This window comes from Coturnix japonica, chromosome 8 (assembly GCF_001577835.2).
Source record: "Coturnix japonica isolate 7356 chromosome 8, Coturnix japonica 2.1, whole genome shotgun sequence".
Taxonomy (NCBI): domain Eukaryota; kingdom Metazoa; phylum Chordata; class Aves; order Galliformes; family Phasianidae; genus Coturnix; species Coturnix japonica.
Window position 1 is genome coordinate 4,114,808 of NC_029523.1, and position 25,683 is coordinate 4,140,490.

The window sequence follows — 25,683 nt, forward strand, 5'->3', positions numbered from 1 at the left end:
CCTAAAAGATGTCAGAATGCCTGAATTTTGGAAGGCATAGTTCTGCTGGAAGTAACCAGGAACTGGGTGCCTCATCTAGTAATCAGTTCCTGTGTTTCTGAGAGGAGTTTACCAAGTGTTTGACCTGTTAAGACAAGTTTACCAGGAGTTTGACCTGATTAGAAGAAGCTGCAAACACAGTTCTTGTTCCTATGCTGAGAGTTTGTTCTCATAATCTTGCTATAGTTACTTTTTATTGGATTTTGTGGGAATGTTTCCATGCAATTTAGCCCTTCTCTCATTCCCTTTCTATTGTCTTTTCTGATCCTTGACCCACTAGCACTCATAAATGTAAAACACAAGGAAAAAGATTTCTGTGTCAGGAGTGTGAGAACATGAGCCATCTGTTTCTGCCAAATCTAGGCTTTTTTTCCCTCTCCCCATAAAGAAGCTTCTAGTTGCGTGGCTGGGATAAAAGCTTTCCAAGTGCAGGAGATGGTGTTGTTGAGTCTTCAGGCTGCTTATTTTCACATCCACCCCAAGCACTGTCCAGCAAAAGCAGTGGAATAATATGGCCTGTGAGTTGTTTTCCTGTTGTTTGTATGCTGTGGGACATGAAACAAGCTGCTGTAAGCCATGCCCCGCTGCAGTGCAAGATGCTGAGTTGCTTTATATGGAAGAAATAGTTCAAAATGTTAGAGAACAGGTGGAGTAATAAAGAGTGGTTGGATTCCTCAGTAAATGTGAGCATTCATCTGCTCTGGCAACTCTGAGTTGAAACCACCTCTGTCTCAAGCAAAGGTCTCCCAAAGACTGGAGCTCCTGCTCTATTAATGCCTCACTAATGCCTCTGATTACAAAGGCAGTTGAGTCTGACCAGCTCACATGCAGGTTTGGGCTGTATCCAATAGGCTTTACCAGTGGGTCCCATACATCCCAGCTTTCAGTGTATTCTTTCTGTATAGAGTCCTGGGTATCTGCTGATACTTTGTGCTTCACCTTCTCATTCTTTGCGTTCTAGGTTTACTCAGGGTCTGTCTTCTTGAAATACAGCAAACCAAAGAGGACTTCTTTGGTTTCTTTTTGTTTCGTCTCAGTAAAATACTGCTTTTACCTTTGTGTCTTCATGCTGTTCTTTCTGTGTCCCCCCAGAGTGGTGAGGACGTTCTTTTCAGTGGGGTTATTGTTGGTGTGTAACCAGGGTAATGCAATTATAGGCATAACTAGTACCACCATCTATAATTAAAACTGATTAACTGTTCCTGTTATATGGCCTTCTTTCTCAGTAGCTAAAACTTAAGTGGTTCAGACTGGAATTTTCCGTGCTGGGTGTCTGCCTCCAGCTGGATCCTTTTGAGTTCTTTTCCAGCTATTTCACAGAACAAGAGTGAAGGAAAAAAAGACATTGTGACCATGGCTTTTTCTTAGTACACCAACAAGTACTTAATTGTGACAGTTGAACTGGATATGCTTTTTGCTGGCCTCATAAAACTACCCGTGTGTGGCCAATTTACCAAGTCCTAAAAAGAGCTTCATGTACCTGAGACTCTCTGGAGGGCGGCAGCTATTTTTCCTTTTGAAGGATTTAGTGCACATTGTAGCTGTGTCCCCATACAGCAGCTAAGCGTGATCCATCTGGGACAAACACAGTGACTGCATGAGGCCAGTCCTGCAAGTGATTTTCTTAGGACTGTGGTGCTAAAGAAAAGGAAGGCTCCTTTCTGTGCCCCATCTCTCTGCTCTTTGTATCAGGGCAGTAGAGAGGAAGACCGCATCCTGAACTGAATACTGAGAAGTGTTCGTGTGGGACAAGGAAGCAGAGCCAGCAGGAGGAGGGAGGGAGAAGCACAAAGAGAGGCATAGCCTTGGGCGTCAAGCAAGAGGGGCTGCAGACACGAATGGGTCTTGGAACCGAACCCAGGCCTGTACATCAGTGCTTCTCTGCCTTCCAACAAACCCTGAGGAAAGAGTTTGTTGAAGGGATGTCTGTGCTCCGATTGTCAGCCACTAGGAGGAGTGTATGCTCTGCTGCTCAGCCTGGCTCGGGGAGGCAGATCCAAGGGCTGCAGCCATGATCTCTGCAGGGCTTTGATAAGGGTCCCAGCTGCAGGGGGTTGAAACTACATTGTCATTGTGGTCCTTTTCAATCCAGGCCATTCTATGATTGCCATGGATTCACTAGCACAGTGTTCCACTCCTGCTGCCACCTCAGTCCCTTTTACTTTCTAGGTGCCCAGGATGTATGTATGGCAAAGCAGTGAAATCCATAAGCAAATGTGAGCATTTATTCTTGGAATCCTTAGGTTTGTTTACTGCGTATGTTGTAAATTACAGGCCGCTCAGGAACAGAAGCACTTGACCCTTTTTAGGTTACTGTCAAGCAGTAGGTTAACATGATCACATCTCTTCCATTGCAGATGGATGTACTCCACTTATGTTGGCATCTCTGCGTGTGGGCGGTTCCGATATCAGCGAGGACGATGAAGATGGAGAAGATTCCTCAGCAAACATAATAACAGATTTGATCTATCAAGGTGCCAACCTGCAGGCCCAAACAGACCGCACTGGGGAGATGGCCCTGCACTTAGCTGCCCGTTATTCAAGGGCAGATGCTGCAAAACGTTTGCTGGATGCTGGTGCAGATGCCAACGCACGGGACAACATGGGACGGACTCCCCTGCATGCAGCTGTAGCTGCTGATGCCCAGGGAGTCTTTCAGGTATGGCAATTAAGGAACCCTCTTACAGCAGCTGCTCACTGTAATCTACGAGGCTTTCTCTTGGGTTTCTTCCAGGTCCTCAGTTTTGCTCTGTAACATTACTGAAAAAAATAATAATCTGTCTTCTGTTGTGCAGATCTTGATCCGTAACAGAGTGACAGACTTGGATGCTCGCATGAACGATGGAACAACCCCATTAATCCTGGCTGCACGGCTGGCTGTGGAAGGAATGGTGGCAGAGCTCATTAACTGCCAAGCAGATGTGAACGCTGTAGATGACCACGGTAATGTTGACATGATGTTCTGGGCTGGGCAAACATTTGTCATGGTGCAAGCAGGGAGCTGGGGGCTTCTGATCTCCCAGAGCTGGGGCTGCTCCTAAGTGCTGTAGCTGAATGGGACACTAGGCACTCCTGTGGACATCCTTCCAGCAGTAATAGACTGCAGGCTGCTGCAGAGTGCAGAGTTAGATGGTTCTGGAAGAAAAGCAGGAGAAATGTAGGATTGAATATGCTGGGATTTACCGTAATATAGACATGGTTCTGTGGACAGGTTATTGAGAAATTAAAGCCAAACCCAAGTGCTGGAAGTCCCACTGCATCTTGGTGATGCAGGGAAATGTCACAGCACTGGGATTTCCAAAGTGTAAACAGGATATGTTCACATATGTGAAGTGTACTGCTCAATGTACTCTGTCCATCTTGGGTCTTTAAACAGTAGTTAATTTGTTTGTGTCTGAATCTGTTGGGTTTCTCTGCAGGTAAATCCGCTCTTCACTGGGCTGCTGCTGTCAACAATGTGGAAGCAACACTGGTGCTACTGAAAAATGGAGCCAACAGAGACATGCAGGATAACAAGGTATGGTGTGGGTGTGCTCAGCAAGGCTGTTCTTCCAAACTCAAAGCATCTTGTTGCTGTTGGAAGTAAACTAAACTCAGATTTTCTCACCTGGGTGTTCAGTGCAGGTCTTCCAAAACCAGTCTGTGACTCTAATTCTCCTCATATACTAAGCGTCCTGTCCCTGATTCTCTTTCTCGTTTGGCTGTGTTCTGGGCACCAGTGCTGTTCTGCTGTCATTGCAGGAAAGGAATGCAGTGCAGAATTGGTGTGTGAGAGCATCAGAGTAGGCTGCTGCTGAGTTCTGGTTAGCTGAGTGTCAGATCTGGTGGCACAGTTCTTGTCCTTCGTACTTTTTCTTTATGGAGATCAATGGAAGAAATGCACCAGATGCTTTTACAGCTCCTTGAAGGACTCGTGGCAAAACAGTGCTTTTCCTAATGAAATTGTTTAGCGTGCATTTATCCCTTCCTGATGGTTTAACCCAGGGTGAGTTGGTTTTGGAGGCAGTTAATGAGACAGTATATTAGAGCATGCTTCCTGTTAGTGCCACACCTATAGGAGAGCACTAGGTATAAGTTGTTCTTCCCCCTGGCCACTAATGATGCCACTAAAATCGTTATCTGTATTTTCAGGAGGAGACACCGCTCTTCCTCGCTGCTCGGGAAGGCAGTTTTGAAGCAGCCAAAATCTTGCTGGATCATTTTGCCAACCGAGACATCACGGACCACATGGATCGTCTGCCCCGAGATGTGGCCCAGGACCGGATGCACCATGACATCGTGCAGCTTCTCAATGAGTATAATGTAGCACACAGCCCCACTGGGCACCCCGGGGCCATGCTGAACTCTGCCCTCTCCCCGGTCATTTGTGGCCCAAATAGATCCTTTCTCAATCTGAAGCATGCTTCGTTAAGCAAGAAGTCGCGAAAACCGAATGCCAAAGGCATCATGCCCACAAACCTCACCAAAGATGCAAAGAGGAGGAGGAAGAAGTCCCTCAGTGAGAGCAAAGGGCAGTTTTCAGAGAGCTCAGTAACCCTGTCACCAGTTGACTCCCTAGAATCGCCCCATGCTTTTGCATCCGAACCAACGTCGTCTCCTGTGATGCCATCACCAGGGGTGTTACACTCATCACCCAGCTCGCTGCTGACCGCTCCGTCGGTGCAGGCTGCGCACAGCATGTCCTTCTCCAACCTCCATGAGATGCAGCCCTTAGGCCGTGGGTCCAGCACCGTGCTCCCATCAGTCAGCCAGCTGCTCTCGCAGCACAGAACCACCCCTCCAAGCAGTGGGCTCGGCAGGCTCCGGCCAGGCAATGTTTCCACCGAGTGGATGAATCGCATGGAGATGAACGAGTCGCAGTACAACGAGATGTTCGGCATGGTGCCGCCGGTAATGCATTCACACCCCAGCGTTTCTCAGCAGAGCGGTTTGGTTCAAGCAGATACGAAGCACCTGGGAGTGTCCAGGGAGTCTCTGCCCCCTATCATGACTTTCCAGCTGGTTCCCAAGAGTGGCATAAACCAGCAAGCACTGCCACAGCAGGCCCAGTCCAACTGCGCTCAGAACATGGCTGGCCCTCTCAGCTCCATGTACCAGATATCGGATTTAGCTCAGCTGCCCAGCGCCTCGTTCTCCATGGCTGCCATCCCTCAGCAGGACGGGCAGGTGCCTCAGACAATCCTCCCAGCCTACCATCAGTTCCAGAGCTCGATGGGGAAGTACCCCACGCCTCCGTCGCAGCACAGCTGTTACTCCTCGGCCACAGAACGGACTCCTAGCCACAACCGGCACTTACAAGGGGAGCACCCATACCTGACTCCATCGCCTGAATCTCCAGACCAGTGGTCAAGCTCCTCCCCGCACTCTGCTTCTGACTGGTCTGACGTGGCAACCAGTCCTGGGAACAACCAGCGTGGGCCGGCGGCCGCGCACATGCCGGAGCAGCAGAGGAACAACATGCAGGTGTACGCCTGAAGGCTGGCCAAAGTGAAGCCCGACTGAAGTGGACATCAGAACTCATGAAGGTCTTCCAGGATGGAAATGAAGAACCATTTTAGTATCCAAGAGTCTTAATGAGCCCAGGATTTTCTTTCATCGGAGGGACTGTGGTTGCTGTAGGCTTTTATGCTTTCCTAAGCAGAGAACTGTAGAAGCTGGTGATGGAGAAGACCAGCTGGATCACTTCTAACCAACTGCTGCCCACCCTGGGTGTGACTGCTGTCTGCACTGGATTCTCCAGTCTGCTTTTAAATGTGTTCCACCGTGTGTCTGGGGAGACAGCTCTTCAGCTTAGTGCATCTCATGGTTGTTTCTCCCGAAATTTAGCCAAAACCAGCTTTGTATCCTTACTTTGTTACTAGTTTTGTTACCTACATAACCTCTCTCTGAAGCACCTTCTACTAGTTCTCCTTCAGTTCAAGCTGCCTTGTTTTGACACGGCCCCGAGCTGCACCCACATTCCTAGAGCCCTCCGTCCTGCGGCTCTACCTGCTCAGCAAGCAAGCCAGGCTCCCCAGGCCACCTGCAGCCTCAGTGACTGCAGCCACCACCTTCTCTCACGCAACTTCACCTCACTCTGTGAGAGCCTTTTCCTTATACGAACCCACTAAATCCCCCTTACCATTCTCACTGCCCGCCCCCAAGGTATTCCGAGGTTATATATGCATATAGTCTTCTCTTAAACCTTTTTATTTTTTTAACTTTCCTCCTGAAAACGCTGGTCCAACCCATCTTTCCCCTGCAGCAGCCTGCAGGCGCATCTCTCCCCCTTTGTATGTCTTCCTCGAGACACACCTGCCCAGTTGTGCCAGGTGTGTCTGTGACAACCTTTGTGTGCCCCTGAATTGGGAGAGATGCCTACAAGTAATACAGGCCTGCTGGGAAGCTCTTGGGATTAGCAGGAGCACTTCAAGACCTAACAGTGTCAGCTCCCAACGTTACTGCACAGCACTCCCTCTCTTCCATCCGAGGGTTGCTGTGTCCTGCCCCACAGACACTGTGTGCTGCCTCGCTGGGGTGTTACTGAGCAACCTTAAGGCCGTTGTTATATGTCTGCAGTGTGTCCCTGTGTGACAGGAATGGTATCTGGCCCTTCTGCAGTGTTTCTTCTGCTCCAGTCCTGTGGCAGCACTGCCTTGTCCTGCCCCAGCAATGGGAAGCTGCTGCACTGAGTCCCAAGCAGCCTTTTGGCAGCTGCAGCAGGAGCTGGGCCAGCAGCAGAACGAGTTGCTCACAGATAGCTCTGTAATGTGATTTGGTTCTTGGGTTTGAGGCTGTCTTCTGTCCTCAGCTTCAGCCTGTCTCACAGTCTTCTCCACAGGACAGCAGTGGCGTTGGTACCACAGCTCCCCCGTGGCTTTGGAGATAGGGAAACAGCTGACCTCAGCAGGACACCGCTGCTTCTTCCTTGTCTGCAAGCCAACGCTGCCCTGAAGGGCTGTAAGCTGGGCAGAAGTAGCAGCATCCATTCCTGGGGGTGGTTTGCTTCTACCTCTCCAGGGGAACCCTGCAGACACGTGTTCCAAAGAGATCCAGAGCTGGCCGCTCCCATCTGAGCATCCTACCATGTACAGTATTTCTCCCACCTCTCCTCCCATTCTAATCCAGCGTAAAGCTTTCTCTTCTTTCCATTCCTCTCGATGGTACATGAAGGCAGGGCCTCAGGAGGAGCAGCGCATTCCCGGGGCCACGTTTGGGCTGAAGTTTTAATTCTGAAGTTCCTTTTCCCGACGCACACGGCGTTCCCGTCGCACTGGCACAGTGTGCACTGTGAAGTTCTGCTGCAGCTGACTCAGATGCCCGGCGGGGCCCAGCACTGCCGGGTTCTATAGAGGTACAAGTTTCACTGTGTTTAATGAAGTGTTGCTACATCCGTGCTAAAGAACAAAGGGCCTGCTGGCCTCCAAATAACCAAGTGCCTTTTTATATATGTGGCTGCCATTTACAAGAGGAGTGCTTTCTTTGGAACGAAGCCAGTTCCGTGCCTGGTGTGTTAATATGATGGCCCTCTGCCTTTTGTTTTTTTAAACTACTTGTAAAGATAATATCTCCTGAAGGTGGTATTTTAACTCGTAAGTTGTAGAGCAACCATTCACACAGCAGCGTTTTCCTATATTAATAATGGAAAATATTTGCTTATTTTTACATTATTATTTTTTTTTTATATATATAAAAGTCTTTTATGAAAATAGTTGCTGCAAATTGTATAAGCAATTTTTATCCCCAGAATAAAGAGTACGTGCCCGGCGTCTGCGTGCTGCTGTTTTCCTTGGCCCTCCTGGCTGTTGTGGCACAACCAGTGCATTGCGAAGATGGCATTAGCGAGGCATGCCCCGTGTGGGGCAGCTCTCTGAGCCCTGATGAGGGTGGGCTCATTAGGATCAGGTTGGGAGGGAGCTTTTAGAGGCTGAGCCCTCTTTGCCATGGCTCAGCAGCACGCAAACCTCACTGCATAGCTCCCCTTAGCAAAGGGACCTGGAGCCGTCTGTGAACTGAGAAGGGGCTGAGAGCTGCGTGTGTGCACCGGGGTGGGTGGGGAGGAGCGTTTTCAGATCAGGAAGATTTCAGACTTGAGCAATTAGAGAACAAATTGTCGATGGGCTCCATTCCTGTGCTTTGAGCAGGGAGCTGCCCCTGTGCCTTAGGCTGTGTGTGTGCTCCCCTGGCGAGTTTTCAGCTGTGGGCTCTGGTGGAACTGCTCGCTGAATTACGATGCCCAGGAGGGATAACAAAGCTGCTGGGAGGCATTTTCACTTTTGAATGTTAAACTCTGTAGCCCCTTTCTCTTCCAGCTGAGCCAGCTTGACCAGTAGGAGAATCCAGCAGCTCTCGGCCCCCTCCCACGGGCTGCCCCACATCTGGGGGCTGAGCCCTGCGCAGTGCAGCAGTTGGGGTGCTCAGGCTGAGACATGCCTCATCGCTGCGTGCAGTGGGGAGCAGCCTGTGGGAACCGGTCCTGCTGCTTCCAAATGGGCCTGAAGGAACCAGCTGGGCAGGCATGGCGGAGTGAGAGGAGTACTAGGAGTACTGTGGGAGCCTCGGGCTCCTTTGGGGGTATTTCCATGCTTTTTCATAAGCGCTGCCCTATTCCCAAGGCTGCCAGAGCCAGGCCTGCCTGCACACGCCAGGCTGAGCCACCGCAGTGCTTTGGGGCTGTGGGAAGAGCCCTGCGGTGTGGAGTGTGGCTCCAACCTGGTGGCACGAAGCTCTACAGCGAGGGCTGCGACTGGGGGGGGAGCTGATGGACACGGACCCATAGAGCCTGCGTCAGTGCAGGGTGTGGGGACGGCCATCTGACCGCTATCTGATGGCCCCCAGCCGCAGGCTGTCCCTGCATCCTGCCGGAAAGGTGCCCGGGCAGATCAAACAAGGGCGGTGCGGGGCTGACGCACTGCAAGCTGGGAGGGGTGCAGGCCTCGCTGGCTGCCATCCCATCCCTCCCCATCCCGCCCCATCCCATCCATCACAGTGCCCACGGGCAGCCTCCCCAAGGCTTGTCCCTGCCACCCTGTGCTATTCCAGATGGGCACCCAGCAGGTGCAAGGCTGGGTTTTGCATATAGGTTGCTCTGTTTGCTCTGGTAATTAATGCTAATTGCAGGGGGGGGTTATTGACCAACTAGGAGAGGTCCTTCCTGTCTTCTCTGGAGAAATGCTGAATGCAAACAGAGCTGAGATCTAGGCAGGTTTCCAGCTGGGCCCTGGGGGATGTGGGCAGTGAGCAGTAAGATTTTTATGATGGCAATCACCTGAGCTGCGCAAACAGTGACTCCGGTGAGCACGGGGCTATATAGGGCAGCTCTTCCTGCCCCGCGGACGCGAGGGGCCGTTATTCTTCCCATCTCCGTGTGCCAGGTGAGGATGGGGCCAGCACCAAGCACAGCCTTGGGGTGCTCGGGGGGATGAGAGCTGCCCCTATGGCACAGGGCATGCTGCAGACATACGATCTTCAGGCCAACTTTTGTTGCTGTCTCTTGGAGGGGAAAATGAGCTGAGCCTGCAAATGATCCCCAGCACTGGGGATTAGCTCACATAAAGGGGAGCTGCACTGAGGCGAACGATTGCTCCCCCAGCCTGGCATGGACTCAAGCTGGGGGAACAGTGATGCACAGTGGCCTTGTGGCCCCAGCAGCCCCGGCTCTGCCCGTGTCATCACTGCTGCTGCCCCCGGCAGCACAAGCCGTGGGGTCCCCAGCCCGCGCAGGCAGCTGCACCATCTCCCAAAGCACTGCTGGCATCAACAGGGCTGGGTCTGCCCAAGGGACCCGGTGACACCATGGGATCTTACAGGGGACATCTTCAGAAGAGAGAAGGATGACAGCAGCCAGGTGTGCCCTTCTGCTGCTGTGCTGCATGGTGCTCCTGCAGGTGGTCGGTGAGTTCCAGGGGAATGCTCCTGGCTCGGGGTGGGGGCATGGGGCTGAATCCCTGTCCCTGCATCCCCCCCTCTGCCAGGAGCCCGGTACCTGCTGAACTGCCCCGAGGGCTGGTCCTACTACAAGCTGAACTGCTTCAGGTATTTCAGCCAGCACCGCACCTGGGAGGAGGCAGAGGTAAAGGTGGTCGGGGTGTGCAGCCAGCTGCCCCCAGCTCCGGGTGTGCCGGGGTCCTGCAATGCCCCGCATCTCCCTGCAGGCACAGTGCCAGAGCAGCTACTCTGGAGCCCACCTGGTCTGGGTGGAGGACCCCAAGGAAGCAGCCACTCTGAGCCGGGTCATCATGTACTACCAGCGCACGCAGCCCGTCTGGCTGGGCCTGCACTACCTGCGGCAGGTGAGGGGTGGGGGGCAGCAATGGGGCTGGGCGCAGCGGGGCTGTGCTCCTGACCCCGTGTCCTGCTCAGAGCCGGGACTGGCGCTGGACCCACGGGCAGAAGTACGATGACCTCCCAACCCTTCCTGGGAATGGTGCCCGAGGAGGAAGCTGTGCCCTGCTGACCCGGAGCAGCGGTGAGTGCCTACAGCCCCACGTGCTTCCTTTTCCTATGGGACCTCTCTGGGCAGAAGGGACCTGGGAGTTGGCACATCTCTCCCATCTCTCCCATAGGTTTCACCGTGTGGTCCAGTGCTGACTGTGAACGACAGCACCACTTCATCTGCAAGTTCACACCCTCGCAATGAGCGGGGCCCCGTGCCCTCATGCTCCTCTTGCCCCACCTCCGTGCTCGTCCCTCTATCTCTCAAAAATACATCTATAAACAGAGAAGCATGTGAGCATGGTGTGTGTCCTGTGCAAAGTCCCCTGCTGCTCTGCCCACTGCCAGTGGATGTGGAGACCTGTGGGGAGAGGAGGGTTGGGGACAGTCCCCAAGAGCTGCAGGCCTAAGGCAGGCAAGGAGGGACGGTGGTGCGTGATGAGGGGTCCCTGCATTGGAGACCTGGGAGATGGGAGTGGTTCCCATGTACCCACAGCTCTGAGGGGCTGTGTTGACAACAGCATTGGGGCCAAAGGTCCCTCCTTGTGTCATCGCAGCGCAGCTCCGTACATCACGTGTCTGTTTGCTCTGCTGTTTTGGAGATGGCAGTGCCTCCACCCAGCTCGTGTTTGTGCCCCGGAGCAGCCACATGTGGAGAATGACATGTCCTGGGTGGCACGAGTGGCACCGGGTACCCCCTGCCCTCTGCTATGGGGTCACACAGCACGGTGATGGTGGGCTCTGCCGCCACCACCACCCCACAACTCAGTGCTGAGCCATCACCTGGTGGCACTGACCCCACCTCAATGCTCAGCCCTGGCTCCGTGCATCCCCAAATGCTGGGGCACCAGCTGCAGCCATCTCTCCAGTTGTGCCCTCCAAGCCCAGCACTTGCTGCACCGTCCCTGTCGTGTTGGCTGCTGCTCGCTGACCTTTGAGCACCAGTGCCCAGTGTGCTGATAAGGGCTGGGGGGGCCGCAGTTGATAAAAGCTGCACAGCAAGCCAGTCCCTCTGTCTGTCCCTCTGTCCATCCATCTGGGACGAAGATGCTGCGTTTGGTCAGCCGCGCCGCGCGGTGCTGGGGGGCGAGGCGGGGGCCAGCACGGGTACACCCTGCAGCCATGCAGGAGGCATGGTGAGCACCCAGCCTGGGGTGGGACAAAGCCTGGGGGGCTCGGGGGGCCAGCTGTCAGCTGGAGGCTTTCTGGGGAACAGTGGGGCACTGTGGGGGCAGGGAGCAGGGTGTGAGCGCTTGTGGGGCCCAGACAGTCTGAGCGGTGCCCAGCACAGGACCGCCACCACTCCTTCTGCCTCACAGCTTCTCCGGCACTGCGGCCTTGTCCAGCACGGGCACGTGGCCCAGGGACGTGGGCATCCTGGCACTGGAGGTGTACTTCCCTGCGCAGTACGTGGAGCAGTCTGAGCTGGAGCGCTTTGACGGTGTGGAGGCCGGCAAGTACACGCGGGGCCTGGGCCAGCAGCAGATGGGCTTCTGTGCCGCACACGAGGACATCAACTCGCTGTGCCTGACGGTGGTGCAGAGGCTGGTGGAGCGAGGGAAGCTCTCCTGGGACTCCATCGGCCGCCTGGAGGTGGGCACCGAGACCGTCATCGACAAGTCCAAGGCCGTCAAGACTGTCCTCATGGAGCTCTTCCGCGAGTCGGGCAACACTGATGTGGAGGGCATTGACACCACCAACGCCTGCTATGGAGGCACAGCCTCTCTCTTCAACGCGGCCTCCTGGGTCGAGTCCAGTGCCTGGGATGGTGGGCATGGGGCTGGGGGGTGTCTGATTGTGGGGTGGGCACTGTGGGGTGGGGGAACGATGCTCCCCTACTGGCATCCCACTACTTTTCTTTCTCACCTGTGTAGGCTGAGGTATGGGGATGGAGATGTGGGTGGTGAGCTGTAGTGGGACCACGGGGTGGATGGGGATGTCCCACCCACTGTTATCCCCGCTGTCCTCTCACAGGGCGCTATGCCGTGGTGGTGTGTGGGGACATTGCTGTCTATGCCACGGGGAACGCGCGGCCCACAGGAGGTGCTGGTGCCATTGCTATGCTGGTGGGACCCAACGCCCCTCTGGTGCTGGAGAGAGGTCAGTGCTCCATGGGGATCTGGCTGGCCGTGCCACCGTGGGCTCCATAGATTGCCCTGGGCCAAAGGTGGGGTTGTTTAGGACCCGTGAGCAGATAGATCTTCAACACACAGTTCTCCCCTGTGTCCCCAGGCTTGCGGGGAACACACATGGAGCACGCCTATGATTTCTACAAGCCCGACCTGTCTTCAGAATACCCAGTGGTGGACGGTCCCCTCTCCATCCAGTGCTACCTGCGGGCCCTGGACCGCTGCTACGCCGTGTACCGCAGGAAGGCAGAGAGCCAATGGCATCAGGGTGAGGGGTGACGCTGCAGTGCTCGGGTGGCCCCACATCCCACCCCACGGTGACTGATGTTCCTGCTCTGCCTTCCAGCCGGCATGAAGCGGCCTTTCACCCTTGATGACTTCAAGTTCATCATCTTCCACACGCCCTTCTGCAAGCTGGTGCAGAAGTCAGTGGGGCGGCTGCTGCTCAATGACTTCCTGGCTGCCCCCAACCCTGACACGACTGCTGGGCTCTACAAGGGGCTGCAGCCCTTCCGGTGGGTGCCCCGCAGTGTGCTGGGGACACCTCTGCTCAACTCCCACATGTTCTTACAGCCCACCTCTCTCCATGCAGCGACCTGAAGCTGGAGGACACCTACACGAGCAAGGAGGTGGAGAAGGCGTTCCAGACGGCCAGCCAGGAGATCTTCAACCAGAAGACCAAGCCCTCCCTGCTGCTCTCCTCCCGCAATGGCAACATGTACACACCGTCCATGTATGGCTGCCTGGCCTCGCTCCTGGCTCAGTGAGTCCTCAGTGCTGGCAGCAGGGGGTCGCCATTTGGCGGGGAGGGGGAGGACGCCATTTTGAGGGGTGGCAGTTTTGGTTGCCGCCATTTTTTGGGGCATCCTTTTCAGGGTTGCCATCTTGATGAGGATGGGGCTCCATTTTGAGGGTCATCATTTGAGAGATCGCTGTGTGGGTGGGATGTTATTGTGGAGGATGCCATTTTGGGAATGGCCCAGCTTTCACTGCACTCAGCCCAGCGCTGTCCCCCAGCCAGCGTTTCCATGCCGCCTTGCTGGAGGGTATAAAGCCTGTCTGTCAGTGCTGTGAGATGAAAACCCCCTTTTCATGCTCAGAGAATGGCTGTCCCCCACTGCTGGCTGGGAAGGAGCCATGGGAACAGCCAGGCACAAGGGCGGTGTGATTGCTGTGTCCGTCAGCCTGTCCTTGAGCCACTCATTGCCCTGCGCAGGGCTACGGTGCCTGGTACGGCCCTGGGACACAGTGGGGGCAGAGACCAGCCCTGCTGTGCCAAACTGTTACCTCCTTGCTGTCCCCTGCAGCACAGCCTCCCTTATCTCCTCTTGCGGTGGCTGCAATTTGATCTGGCCCAGCGTGCCAGGGCCCTCCTGCCTGAGCCCTGTATCTCCCCTAACTCCTCACCCCAAATGGCTGCAGGTGCTCAGCTCGGGACCTGGCCGGCTCCAGGATCGGTGCCTTCTCCTACGGCTCAGGGCTGGCTGCCAGCATGTTCTCCCTTCGTGTCTCACAGGATTCTTCCCCGGGTGAGTCCCACACCATGGGGACCGAGAGCCGGGAGGGTACGGGTGGGTGGTGTCTCACCCATTGTCTCCCCACACCAGGCTCCCCCCTGGACAAGCTGCTCTCCAGCCTGGCTGATCTGCCTGCCCGCCTGGATGCCCGCAAGCGTGTGGCCCCACAGGACTTTGCCGACATCATGAAGCAGCGCGAGGAGACCCATCACCTGGGTGAGCAGGGCTGGGGGGACACCTCACTGCTGGGGTCTGGCTGAGCCGCTGAGCCTCATATGCCCTATCCACACAGCCAACCACACTCCGCACGGCTCCCAGGAAGACCTGTTCCCCGGCACCTGGTATTTGGAGCGGGTGGATGACAAGTACCGCCGGCAGTACGCCAGGAAGCCCATGTAGGGCACGGAGCAGGGCAGCCATCGGGGGGACATGCAGGCACAGGGGTGAATGCAGCCATCCGGGTCCTGGAGCAAGAAGTGTTTTCTGCGAAAACACAGGCAGCGTGGGGAATAAAGCATGGATGCATGGGCAAGGGCCCCAGTTCTGGCTCCCTATTGCAAAGCAGCCAATATTACCCAGTGCTGTGTATTCCGCTCCTGCCCCTAAACCCATCCTGAATCACCGTTGTGCCAGGTGGGATTTATCCCTGTACACCACATGTGCCCAAGGACAATGGCATGTATACCCAGGATGGGTGCATGCCCAGTGCTTTGGATCCAACACAGGTGGCAAGACACAATTGCCAGGGGAAAGCTTCCATGGGTGGAAGTGGGGTGACTTTGTCATGTAGGAGGCCCAGCCCATCTTGGAGCACTGCCTGGGCTGTGGTCAGAGGGGACTTCAGCAGGGCAGCAGAGCCTGAGAGACCTTTGCACCCTTGAGCAAACAGTGCTAGAGGGTGATGGGGGCAGCACTGGGGATGGAGCCAGGAGGGACAGAGTCTGCAGGGGAAGGTTTGGAATTGGGTATGAGGGGCACCATCAGGAAGGGTTTAGGGATGGGTAGGAAGGACACCAGAAGGCAGGGATACATGGACAAGGCATGGCATGCTCATTCCTGGATGCTTTATTGAGCACGATGCTCCTCCAGGTGCTGAGGGCTCCAGGTACATCCAGGTGGGGGGTGGACTACAGGTGGAGCTGGAAGACTTCTGCGGTGCATGGCTTCAGACCAGCGAGATCAGACAGCGGGGCTGAGAGCCCAGCTACGCTCCACTGCTCCCCCCCCACTGCACTGGAGCTGTGGTAGGACTGGAGCTGGATCCCTGCTTTCCCCAGCAGCCCTGGGCAGGAGGAAAGGGGTCAGGGCTGCAGTCTGTTCCCTGGCACCAGGACCCCACAGCAGTGAGGATCTCAAGTAGCATAGCTCTGCCTACCCTGACTCCCCTCCATAACGTTCTTCCTTTCCTTTTCCATGATTGTTTTACTTTGGGTATCAGATCCCCAAGTCCAACCCCAGCCCACCCCCACCATGTCCCTCACTGCCACAATTCCACTCCAGGGAGGGTGACCCCACCATTCCCCTGGGCAGTCTGCACCACTGCGTTTCCAATTCCCCAACCCTACAACCAAACCACCCCTCCTGTCTCTCCACACAACGCCCTATCAGCATGGTTCCCCTTTTGACTCCAGGCTGGTTGTGGGGACCCCCCAGATGTTCCCTTGCTTGGGGTGACACCAGGAGCTTACCAGCGAGTGTGGGCAGTGTGTTTGTTTCAGATGCTTTGGCTCTGTAGATGAGGAGAGGGCCCACCAGTGGTGCCGGCTGCTTGAAGGTAGCCCCGTTGAGCTCCCGCAGCACTGGGCTGCTGCCCTGCACTGTTCCTGTCACCCGGTGTGGGGTGCCCTGCAGGGCCACCTGCAGCAAGCCCTCGGGCTCAGGGCTTGTGTCACCATGGGTGGCTGTGACCTGGTGGGGAAAGGTGGCCACTCAGCACCCACATCCTACATGGATGTTCCCTGAGGGCAAGGCGCCCTGTGGGGTTATACCAAGGAAGGATAGGACGTAGTGGCATTGGGCTGCTGTGTGGCACTCCGAGTACCTTCAGGCCGGCCTCCTGGGCCAGCAGCATGGCGTTCACCAGGGTCGGCTCCTTCTTTCCTCCAGCCAGCATGCCTGACACCACAGCAGGTGCCAGGTAGCTGCTGGCATCCTTCAGGGGGGCCCCTAGGATCAGTGCTGCGATCAGCTCATGTCCATCTGTATTCCCTCTATTCCATCCATCCCCTGCTTCCCATCCTTCATCCCATCATCCAACCACCTCCTGCCTTCTGACCCAGTATATCCCCATGGGTCCCTGTGTTGGAACTCACGTGCCCACCTCTCACCTAGGGTGCAGACCTGCACATTGCCTGTCGCTTGCTTGGCCAGGCCATGCAACACTGTGCCCAGCGCCTTGGCCAGGGCAATCCAGGGCTTGGTCTGGGGTGCAAAGGCTTTGCTCAGCGCCTGCCCGTTGACCTGAGAAGAGATATGGGATGAGCAGTGGGGATCTATCACACATGGGGTCTCTGAGGTGCACCAGGGGACTCACCACGCCGACCAGCCCCTTCCCAGTGGCCATGTCCACTATCTGCATGGCGATCTCCTTGCCGCAGCGGCTCTGCGCCTCCCGAGTGCTGGCACCCAGATGTGGGCAGCAGATGACGTTGGGGTGGTCCACCAGCTCTCTGTCTTTTGGGGGCTCCTGCACATGGCCCCAGCCTCAGCCTGTGCCCATCCTGGGGCCCAATTTGGGTGATGGCCCCATGGGGGACCCCTCTCACCTGTGTGAAGACATCGAGGGCAGCCCCTCCGCACTGCCCTGAGCGCAGTGCCCGCAGCAGCGCTCCCTCATCCACGATGCCACCCCGGGCACAGTTCACCACCTGCACGCCACGGCGGCACTTGGCGAAGGTGCTGTCATTCAACAGCCCTGTGAGGAGCACCATCAGGGACAGGGATACGGGGACAGCCCCAAAACATCCCTAGACCCTCAGACTGCCCTACCCGTGGTGGAGGGCAGCAGTGGTGTGTGCACCGTGATGAAGTCACAGCGGGGCCAGATCTGCTCCAGCGGGAGCTGCTCCACACCAAACGCAGCCGAGGTCTCAGGGGTGATGATGGGGTCGTAGCCGATGGTCTGGAGCAGAGTGGGGGCTCACAGCTGTGTCCAGCCTGCTCCCCGCCACTGCCCTTTGTCCTGCTGCTCACCTTCATGCCAAAAGCCTGCATCCGTGTGGCTACCTCCCTGCCGATGCGGCCCAGCCCCAGCACACCCAGTGTCTTCCCATTCAGCTCCATGCCCATGTACTGGGGGGGTGAGGAGAGTGGTGAGCAAGCAGGGGCCCCCCAGTACCCACCCTCCCAGGCACTGCTCCTGCCCATACCTTCTTTCGGTCCCATTTGCCTTCCTTCATGGAGGCAGCTGCCTGTGGGATCTGCCTGCAGTAGGGGAGGGCACAGTCAGCGCAGGGCTGTGGGCTGTGGGCTGGACACCCCACCCCGCACAGCCCTGCACTCACCTGGCCAAGCACAGGATCATGCCGCAGGTGAGCTCTGCAGCGCTGAGGCTGTTCCCGGTGGGTGTGCTGGGGACAGGGAGCGGGGTCACCGTGTGACCTCCCCGTAGGGATGGAGACCCACGGGGAGGCCGGGCTCTGTGCTGACCCCCCAGCCCCGTGCCAGCAGGATGCCTCCCTTCTGGCTGCGGGTCCCACTCTTACTTCATCACCAGCACTCCCTTCCTGGTGGCTGCCTCCACGTCCACATTGTCAACGCCGGTGCCAGCTCTGCCCACCACCTGCAGCCTGCCCGCCACCTCCAGCACGTCGGCGCTGACTTTGGTGGCCGAGCGGACAATGAGCCCATCACAGTCCTGCAGGGACAGACACCGCACGTTGATCGGGGCTGAGCCGTGGGGATGGCAGGCAGGGTGGGTGGTGGGGTGGGAAGAACCGGGGGCCTGGGGCTGGGATCAGCAGCGTGAAAGCAGCCAGGATTCTTGCATCAGACACAGGAGGCGGGGACATGACCCGCTGTGCGAGGGGGCTTCCAGCCTCCCACCGTCCTGCAACGTCCTTTCACCGTGTGTCTGCTCTGTCTGGGACACAGAGCTGCGGTGCCCACATGGTGCCCATCTGTGCCCACCCGCTGCCACCAGCCCAGGGCTCTGAGCTGCACGCAGACCCCGGTTTGCTCACCCGGATCTCCTGCAGCAGCTCCTCTTTGCTCAGCCCGGGCTTCTCCAGCACCTGGATGCCCCCGGCCCGCAGTATGTCCCTGCAGCAGGGATCCAGGCTGTCGCTGATCAGCACTTTCTGCAGCTTGGCAAAGGCCATCGCTCGGTGTGGGGCTGTTGGGGCTGTCAGGGGTCCGTGCCCGCTGCTTGTCCGCACAGCTCTGGCCAAAGAGGTTGCTGTGCGCTGCCCGCCGCACTAAATGGGCCGCCGGTGGGGCATGTTTTGCGGGCTGCTCTCTTGTCTCATTGGATCCCATTTCCATAATCCCACCTCTTTCCCACCTCTTTTCCCTCCTCTCCCCATCGCCGCCGGGTGGCTGCGAGCCCAGGATCCCAGCCCCCCCAAACCCCTTGAGCCCCTCACCCTCAGCTGCTGTGATGACGGAGTAGGGAGCCCAACAGGGCCCCCAAAAGCATCGAGCACCCCCACAACCCACGTACCTCCCACTCCACTGCCGTGCCTCAGTTTCCCCGCCACAGGGAGGTGGTGGCAAACCACTGCGCTGATCCAGCGCTGCGCCCACCATTGAGCAATGCCCCGATAAGCGCTGGGGGCACGGGGCCAGCCCCGCCGGCAGCTCCCAATTGCATGGGGTGAACGGGAGCCACCCAGCAAACGCCCTCCGTGGGGTGGGAGCCAGGTGACCGAGTGGGGAAAGCGCTGGCCCTGGAGGGGACGGCACGGCAACGTGGCACAGGGCAGGAACGGAGGGTGTCCCCTTTGTCATGGAGACAACACCTCCCGATGCGGCCGGCACAGGGCACACTCACTGCAGGCTGTGTGCACCCCGGCACCGTGTGCACCCACCGCAGCTGCAGCCAGGGAACAACCGTGACGCCAAAGGGAGGAAAGTCCGAGGCAGCTGGCATGGGGCAGAGGTGGGGTCAAGGCTGGGGTTGGAGACATTCTGCAGCAGGGCCCCATACAGCCTCTTGGAGGGGCTGCAGACCCATTGCAGGGGCACGGTTTCCCCATGCACGGTATATGTTGGGGGTATTCAGGGCAGGATGTGTGGACACGGCCCCTCGGCCCTGCTCCAGTGCCTTGGCACAGCTCCATGCCTGGCCCTGGCCCCTATTAACCATTAAGGCCGAGCTCAAGGCACTTGCCAAGCCTGGGACAGCACTAGCTGGGTGCCCTTCCTGGTGGCTCCCAAACCATTTGTCCCTCCTGCATGTGCGGGGACAAGCAGGGGACACGCCTTGCAGTGGGTGGGGGCCCTTCGCTGTGCCCAGCCCCTGCAGACCCTGTCTCATGCGGTGACTCGAGGGCATGTGTGACCGAGGCACCACCGCAATGCAATGCGAGCAGCATTCCCCAGGCAGCTGGTGCCCTCTCCTGGGGAGCAGAGCAGGAGTTACACCCAGCAGCCCTTGCAGGGATGTGGGGACCTGGATGAAGGTACTAACTGGTGTGCACCCACGGTCCTATGGAGAGACCCGAACACAGTCCCCATGTCCCATGAACAGCCCCTCGGAGTGGTGGGTACGTCTAATGTGGCACTTGGTGACATAGGTGGCAACTGGACTATGGCCTGGATGGGGCCTGGGGGCTACAGGGTGTCGGTACCCCCACTGCCAAATCCCACTGCTGCAGTCCCAGGTGGGCTCTGCACGGAGGCACCAAGGAGGAAGTTGCAGTGGGTGCGGGATGGAGGAGAGCAATGGGGTTTTCCCGCATAGTGAGGACACGGAGGTTGGGGAGAGGGTGGGGGTGGTACAAGGGAAGGGAATTAGGGGAGTCCCTGGGGGTCCTCGGGTCGGGATAGGAGCGGTAGAGAAGGGGCAAAGGTGCTTTGAGGGCGGGAGGTCGGGTCGCTGCTGGCGGGGGCACCGGGAGACGGAGGCCGTAGACGGAGGGAGGGAGGGATGGAGCGGGAGGGAAGGATGGAGGCAGGGACGAGGAAGAGGAGGTGGAGGAGGAGGGATGCAGCGGCGGGCGGAGCCGCCCGGTGCCGCAGAGCCGCCTCCCCGGCGTACGCTGGGGCGGCCCGGCATTGCCCGCGGAGCCCCCCGGTGCTCCCGGTGCGGCGGGGCCCGGCGCGGGGCAGCCCCAAGACGGACGGGAGGATGCGAGCCCCGCGGCGGAGGTGAGCGGCGGTGCGGGAGGTGAGCGGGGGGTGCGTGGGTGATGCGGGACCGGGACACGCGCGGGGCCGCGAGTGGAGGATCTCGGGGCCGGGATGCTGCGCGTTGCCCCGGGGCTGCGCGATGCCGGCACTGCCCGTCAGAAGGTCCAGCACGGCGGGTGTGAGCCGGCTGCCGTGGGCATGTCGTGGGGAGCAGCGGGTGCTCTGCCATGCCATGGGACGTGGCGCTGCGGGGCCGAGCTGGGGTGACCCCGGCCCGCAGGGTGGGGGGTGCTGGTGGGCCTGCAGGAAGGCCGAGGCTGGGGAGATGGTGCGAGAGTGGAACTGGCTCCATCACCCCGGCTCCTGCATCCTCCCCGCTCTTCCATCTCGTGCCCGTCCCCAAATCCAGCCTCAGTCCGTGCCTGCTCCGCACCAGGAGCCGTCCCTGCCGGCAGTCTGGGTACCGCCAACCCCGCTCCCCCCGTCCCACCGCGCTCAATGGGCGCCTTGTGCTGTGACCGCAGGCGGATGGATGGCTGCACGCAGCCACAGGCACACGCAGCACCGGCCCCACCTCCCACGGTGGCCTCGCTGAGCCATCCCTGCCACGAGGCAGCGGGCAGAGCCGTGCCACGCTCTGCATCCCGGCCCCACCTGGCCGTGCCGGCTGTGCACGCGGGGCTTCGGGCGGCCGTCCACCCATTTTCCATCTGCCCACCCGTGGGAGCTGACCCAGCAGCAGGAGGTGAGTCCCCGGCTCGTTGCATTGGTGGGCACCTGGGGGATGCTCTCAGATGGGGCCACGGCTCCTACCCTCTGCCCTCACCCTGGTGACACTGCTGGTCTCGGTGTCAGGATGGTTGCGGTGGCCCCAAGCTGTTGCTCAGTGCTGTGAGTCAGTGGGTGCTGTGAGTCAGGGCCGTGTGGCGCCCCTCGTGCCAGCAGGGCTGCAGAGCCGTGGGGCACACTCGTGTCTTGTTGTCACCCACGTGTGCCATGGTGCTGGGTTCTGCACGTCGCTGGGTATGGTGTCTGTTTTGGTATGGTTTGGGTATGGTGTCTGCCCATTGGACACCAGGCTTTGGGGTATGGTGCGTCTTTGTTTGCTGTGTTTCTGGGTACCGTGTCTCTTTGGCCTTCGGTATTTTGCTTTCCTGGGTATTGTGCCTTTGGATATTGAGCCTTTGGATCCTTTGCTTCCTTGGGTATGGCGTGTCTTGGTGTGCCTTGATTCTGGGCATCGTGCCTCCTTGAGTGCTTTACCTCCAAATTCTTGTTCTCTCTGCTATCGTGTCTCCAAATATCGTGCCTCCTTGGCCAACACATTGCTTTTGGGCACTGGGTCTCCTCAGGTGTCATGCTTCTGGTATCACATTTGCTTGGATATTGTGGCTCTGGTCACCATGCCTTTGGGTGCAGTGGGCTTTGGGCACCATGCCTTACCCCCTCAGGTCAGTGCACTCGATTGTGCCCTCCTGCAGGGGCCGTGGCACCACGTGGCTGCTGCCAGGCTAAGGGCAGAGCACTGAGCCCAAAGGGGGCCCACGGGGAACTCCACCGAAAACCTTTGGGCTCAGAAACAAACAAATAACAACAACAACAAAAAAAGATTATTTTGTTTTAAGGGAAAAAAAAGAAAAAAAGAAAAAAGAAAGAAAGAAAAAAAGAAAAAAATCTGTTTTCTTTTTCTCCCAATCCTGAAATGACTCATGCTTCCCTGCTGAAAATAAACCTGACGGTGGCTGCTGTTAGCAGTGGGTGAGCTGCAATCAGTCAGGCAGCGGGGCCACGCTGTGCCTGGGGCTGCTGGGGGGGCTGCGAGCAGCGGGGGAGCAGCTGTCCCTGAGCACCCAGCATGGCCCCCCCGGGCCTCCTCCCCAACCCCCAATAGTACACAGAGGGGGGTTGTTGGGGGGCTCAGGTGGCCCTGCTGCCTGCTGGGGGGGATCAAGGCTGCTAATGGGGCTAAAGTGCTCCCAAATGGGCACCGCCATCTGCACGGCCCCCTGGGTGCTGTCAGTGGACGTGTCCCAGCTGTGGGCATGCATGTTGCCCCTGTGCACACCCATGCTTTGATGTGACATTAGGTTTGATCAGATCTCCTCCTCTCCAAAGCTGCTGTGCGTGCAGCAAATGGATGAAATCGCCCCCTTAAGGACCCCTGTGTAACATGGAGGTGCCCTCCTCTCCGCAGGGACCCCAGCCACGGTGACGTCCCCGCAGTCAGCCCCATGGCAGGAAGGGACACCACGTCCCGCAGGGACACCCCAATGGAAGGGCTGTGGGGTGACTGCGATGAAGACCCTGAACCGGGGGGGACTCTGCACCCCCCACCAGCTCAGCCCCATCCCAACCCCACGGTGCAAACGTGTCCCCTGAGGGACCCAGAGGAGGGTCCCCTCACCCAGACGCAGACCCTGCGGGACTTCGAGAAGGTGACCGCTGCTGGGGCCGGGGGGTGCTCGCGGGACGCGTCTGTTGGCCCCAGGAGGGGATGGGACTGCTGGTGCCGTCCTTGTGGGGCACCGCGCTCCCCCTCACTGCCCTCCTGGCTGACGTCCGGGGGGGCCACGTGGGGCTCGGGTTTCACCACTTGTCTGTCCCCACAAATAGCACCGGGAGGGGAAAAAATAGGAAAGGGGCCTTGGCGAGGGTACCCGTCCCAGAGCTGCGGGCGGGCAGGGAGCCGTGGGCTCGGTGCCGCCATGTGAGGGGTGCCGGGATGCCCCCCCCATGGAGCACCAGCCATGGCTAACGGGTACCGCACGCTGTCCCAGCACCTCAATGACCTCAAGAAGGAGAATTTCAGCCTCAAACTCCGCATTTACTTCCTGGAGGAGCGCGTGCAGCAGAAAGGAGAGGACAGCCGGGACGATGTCTACCGGCGGGTGAGAGCGCCTGTGGGGACGGGGATAGGGCAGGTGCTGCTGGGTGGTATATCCCTCCAGTGCTGTCCCTTTGATGGGGATGGGGGCACACAGCTGTCGGTATGGGTCAGAGATCCTGGTGAGCAGTGGAGTTTGCTTCTTGCTGCCATTGACCAGAGCAGGGAAATGGGATGTTGAGGGCAGGATCTGCTCTGCTGGTGGTGGAGACCCCTGTGTCCTGTTACATGATGGAAACCCCACTCCTGTGACTCATCATGTGGGGTTCACCCCATGTCTGTGCGCTGTCACATGGGGGGACAGCCCATGTCTGTGCCCTGAAATGAGGGACACCCCATGTCTGTCCCCCAAAGTGGGGCTATATCAGCAGCAGGGAGCCAGCATGATTAAACAACCTGGCTGCTGTAACAGCTGTCCTGGGTGGGTGGACCCCTGCTGACAGTGGGTGTTCCCTGCTTGTTATGGGGACAAAAAGCACCCAGCACCCTGCTGTGGGGCAAAGGGCATGTCCCCCACTGCCTTCAGTGGGCACAGGGAGCAGTGTGGGGGCTGGGTGTGTTGTAGGGCTTTGAGATGTATGTGAACAGTGCCAGCTCTGTCCCTCCTGCCCTGCAGAACATTGAGCTGAAGGTGGAGGTGGAAAGCCTGAAGCGGGAGCTGCAGGAGAAGCAGCAGGCACTGGACAAAACCTGGTGAGCACCAGAATGGGCACGGGGGATGGGGGGGGGTGCCTGATGGGGCTCTGCTTACGGCCCTGACACCGGCCAAAAATAAAGGGCAGCACCTGTCTGCTGGGGGAGGGTGAGCGCCCTGGGTGGCTGGGCCCTGCTGTGCATGCCATGGTGCTGTGCCATGCCACGTGACACTGTGCCATGCTGGTTACATGTGCCATGCCATATCTGGTCCATCTGATGTCACACTGTTCCATGCTATGCTGTGCCCATGCCGGTCACACGTCCATCCATGATGCTGTGCCATGCCGTGTCACACTGTGCCATGCCATGATGCTGTGCCATGCCGTGTCACACTGTGCCATGCCATGATGCTGTGCCATGCCGTGTCACACTGTGCCATGTGCTCATATGCTGACCCATCCGTTCACACTGTGCCATGCCATGATGCTGTGCCATGCTGTGTCACACTGTGCCATGCCATGATGCTGTGCCATGCTGTGTCACACGTCCATGCCTATTATGCTGAGCCAGCCGGTGTCACACTGCCATGCCATTGATGCTTGCCATGCTGTTCACCACCTGCTGCCATCCATGATGCCTGTCCACCGCCGTGCCACACTGTCCACCCATATGCTGATCCAGCCGTGTCACACTTGTGCCATGCATATGCTTGCCAATCCGTTGCCACACTTGCCAGCTTGTTCACACTGTGCCATGCTGTGTCACACTGTGCCATGCCATGCTGTGCCATGCCGTGTCACACTGTGCCATGCTGTACCTGGCAGGGTGGCTGCAGACAAACCGCAGCCAGGCCGCGCTCCGGCAGCACTATGAGGAGCAGCAGCGAGAGTCGGAACATGTCTACGAGCTGCTGGAGAACAAGATCCAGCTCCTGCAGGAGGTGAGCGGCAGCACATAGCGGGGTCAGGGCTTAGTGGGGCTCCCCGGGGCTGAGCGCTGTGTGCCGTGCAGGAGGCCAGGCTGGCCCGCAGCGAGGCAGAGCAGGCCACCGCGCTGGCCAAGGCTGAGGCACAGCGGTGCCAGGAGCTGGTGGCCAAGCTGAAAGAGGCGGCGAGGAGCAGGGGGGACAGCGGGAATGGAGCCGGCTGTGACACCACGGCACTGAGGTGGGTGTGAGCTGGGTGCCATCCCAGCAAAGCTCCGCGCTGCCACCCGGGAATGAGCATCCACCATCTGCTCTGTGTGCAGGAGGACGGACGAGCCGGGCCACGAGGAGGAGACGCTGCCGGCTGGGAGCAGTGACGGGGCTGTGGGGCAGGTGGGTGCAGTGCTGGGGGCACGGCTGGGGCTGCCCCCATGTGCGGTGTCGGGGTGTGCGGGGCCATCGGTACCTGCGCCCACCTGCCCTACAGCGGCCAGCTGACAGCACCGGGTGCTCTATAGTGTGACCGGCACAGCACACACGGCTCCAGAGCGCAGGCGCTACTCGCCATGCGTGCCCAAACGGAGCACTGCGCATGCGCGCCCTCGGGGCGGAAGGACTCCAAATCCCGGCAGGCACCGCGGGTGACGCGTACGCGCTGAGCTGCCGCCCGCCGCCATCTTGAAATCTGAGCCAGAAGCCGGGAGCCGCCGTGGCAGGAGCATCATCAGGGGGAGGAGGAGCGGAGCCAGCCGGGGGCAGCAGGGTGCAGCACGGGTGAGGCGGCCCCGGAGGTCCGAGAAGTGTGTGGAGGAGAGAGCGAGGATCCCAGGTGGGCTTGAGAGGAGAACG

The 25,683-nt window shown here is 58.4% G+C and overlaps 5 protein-coding genes across 5 annotated transcripts in view; 4 read left to right on the forward strand and 1 right to left on the reverse strand.

The window, feature by feature from the left end:
* The window catches only part of NOTCH2 (notch receptor 2), a 76,701-nt gene extending 68,916 nt beyond the window's left edge, over window positions 1–7,785 (forward strand). Inside the window, exons 30-33 of the mRNA XM_015869367.2 lie at window positions 2,397–2,698; window positions 2,835–2,982; window positions 3,459–3,556; window positions 4,171–7,785. Of these exons, the coding sequence (XP_015724853.1) occupies window positions 2,397–2,698; window positions 2,835–2,982; window positions 3,459–3,556; window positions 4,171–5,514 (1,892 nt within the window). The 3' untranslated portion in view covers window positions 5,515–7,785. The remainder of the gene's footprint in view (window positions 1–2,396; window positions 2,699–2,834; window positions 2,983–3,458; window positions 3,557–4,170) is intronic.
* Window positions 7,786–9,265: 1,480 nt separating this feature from the next.
* On the forward strand, window positions 9,266–10,750 carry REG4 (regenerating family member 4). The gene is made up of 6 exons (XM_015869386.1): window positions 9,266–9,392; window positions 9,828–9,912; window positions 9,993–10,090; window positions 10,173–10,310; window positions 10,381–10,486; window positions 10,584–10,750. The coding sequence occupies exons 2-6, from the start codon at window positions 9,852–9,854 to the stop codon at window positions 10,655–10,657; spliced, it is 477 nt and encodes a 158-aa protein (XP_015724872.1). The 5' UTR covers window positions 9,266–9,392; window positions 9,828–9,851; the 3' UTR covers window positions 10,658–10,750.
* A 699-nt stretch (window positions 10,751–11,449) lies between these two features.
* HMGCS2 (3-hydroxy-3-methylglutaryl-CoA synthase 2) lies at window positions 11,450–14,662 on the forward strand. Its single transcript, XM_015869375.2, has 9 exons — window positions 11,450–11,588; window positions 11,772–12,220; window positions 12,427–12,552; window positions 12,685–12,849; window positions 12,928–13,096; window positions 13,174–13,344; window positions 14,004–14,110; window positions 14,189–14,314; window positions 14,391–14,662. Exons 1-9 carry the CDS (start codon window positions 11,500–11,502, stop codon window positions 14,495–14,497), a joined length of 1,509 nt encoding a protein of 502 aa, XP_015724861.1. The 5' UTR covers window positions 11,450–11,499; the 3' UTR covers window positions 14,498–14,662.
* A 483-nt stretch (window positions 14,663–15,145) lies between these two features.
* On the reverse strand, window positions 15,146–18,523 carry PHGDH (phosphoglycerate dehydrogenase). Its single transcript, XM_015869374.2, has 12 exons — window positions 18,280–18,523; window positions 17,803–17,954; window positions 17,602–17,667; window positions 17,467–17,521; window positions 17,291–17,389; window positions 17,087–17,219; window positions 16,864–17,012; window positions 16,632–16,784; window positions 16,426–16,558; window positions 16,140–16,264; window positions 15,787–16,006; window positions 15,146–15,380 (listed from the first exon to the last, which is right to left on the reverse strand). Exons 1-12 carry the CDS (start codon window positions 18,415–18,417, stop codon window positions 15,226–15,228), a joined length of 1,578 nt encoding a protein of 525 aa, XP_015724860.1. The 5' UTR covers window positions 18,418–18,523; the 3' UTR covers window positions 15,146–15,225.
* A 1,703-nt stretch (window positions 18,524–20,226) lies between these two features.
* LOC107317084 lies at window positions 20,227–25,493 on the forward strand. Its single transcript, XM_032446275.1, has 8 exons — window positions 20,227–20,426; window positions 22,584–22,824; window positions 23,167–23,277; window positions 23,890–23,966; window positions 24,734–24,770; window positions 24,921–25,075; window positions 25,158–25,227; window positions 25,353–25,493. The coding sequence occupies exons 1-8, from the start codon at window positions 20,245–20,247 to the stop codon at window positions 25,491–25,493; spliced, it is 1,014 nt and encodes a 337-aa protein (XP_032302166.1). The 5' UTR covers window positions 20,227–20,244.
* The last annotated feature ends 190 nt before the right edge of the window (window positions 25,494–25,683 follow it).

Bases quoted from the DNA above. Each gene is read 5' to 3' on its own strand.
- REG4 (XM_015869386.1), top strand. From the start codon at position 9,852: ATGACAGCAGCCAGGTGTGCCCTTCTGCTGCTGTGCTGCATGGTGCTC. The intron at 9,913-9,992 runs GTGAGTTCCAGG...CCCCTCTGCCAG, and splicing joins GGTGCTCCTGCAGGTGGTCG to GAGCCCGGTACCTGCTGAAC. The intron at 10,487-10,583 runs GTGAGTGCCTAC...TCTCTCCCATAG, and splicing joins CCTGCTGACCCGGAGCAGCG to GTTTCACCGTGTGGTCCAGT.
- HMGCS2 (XM_015869375.2), top strand. From the start codon at position 11,500: ATGCTGCGTTTGGTCAGCCGCGCCGCGCGGTGCTGGGGGGCGAGGCGG. The intron at 11,589-11,771 runs GTGAGCACCCAG...TCTGCCTCACAG, and splicing joins GCAGCCATGCAGGAGGCATG to CTTCTCCGGCACTGCGGCCT. The intron at 12,850-12,927 runs GTGAGGGGTGAC...TCTGCCTTCCAG, and splicing joins AGAGAGCCAATGGCATCAGG to CCGGCATGAAGCGGCCTTTC.
- PHGDH (XM_015869374.2), bottom strand. From the start codon at position 18,417: ATGGCCTTTGCCAAGCTGCAGAAAGTGCTGATCAGCGACAGCCTGGAT. The intron at 17,390-17,466 runs GTATGGGCAGGA...TCACCCCCCCAG, and splicing joins GCAAATGGGACCGAAAGAAG to TACATGGGCATGGAGCTGAA. The intron at 16,559-16,631 runs GTGAGTCCCCTG...ATCTCTTCTCAG, and splicing joins GGAAGGGGCTGGTCGGCGTG to GTCAACGGGCAGGCGCTGAG.
- LOC107317084 (XM_032446275.1), top strand. From the start codon at position 20,245: ATGCAGCGGCGGGCGGAGCCGCCCGGTGCCGCAGAGCCGCCTCCCCGG. The intron at 23,967-24,733 runs GTGAGCACCAGA...TGTACCTGGCAG, and splicing joins CAGGCACTGGACAAAACCTG to GGTGGCTGCAGACAAACCGC. The intron at 25,076-25,157 runs GTGGGTGTGAGC...CTCTGTGTGCAG, and splicing joins TGTGACACCACGGCACTGAG to GAGGACGGACGAGCCGGGCC.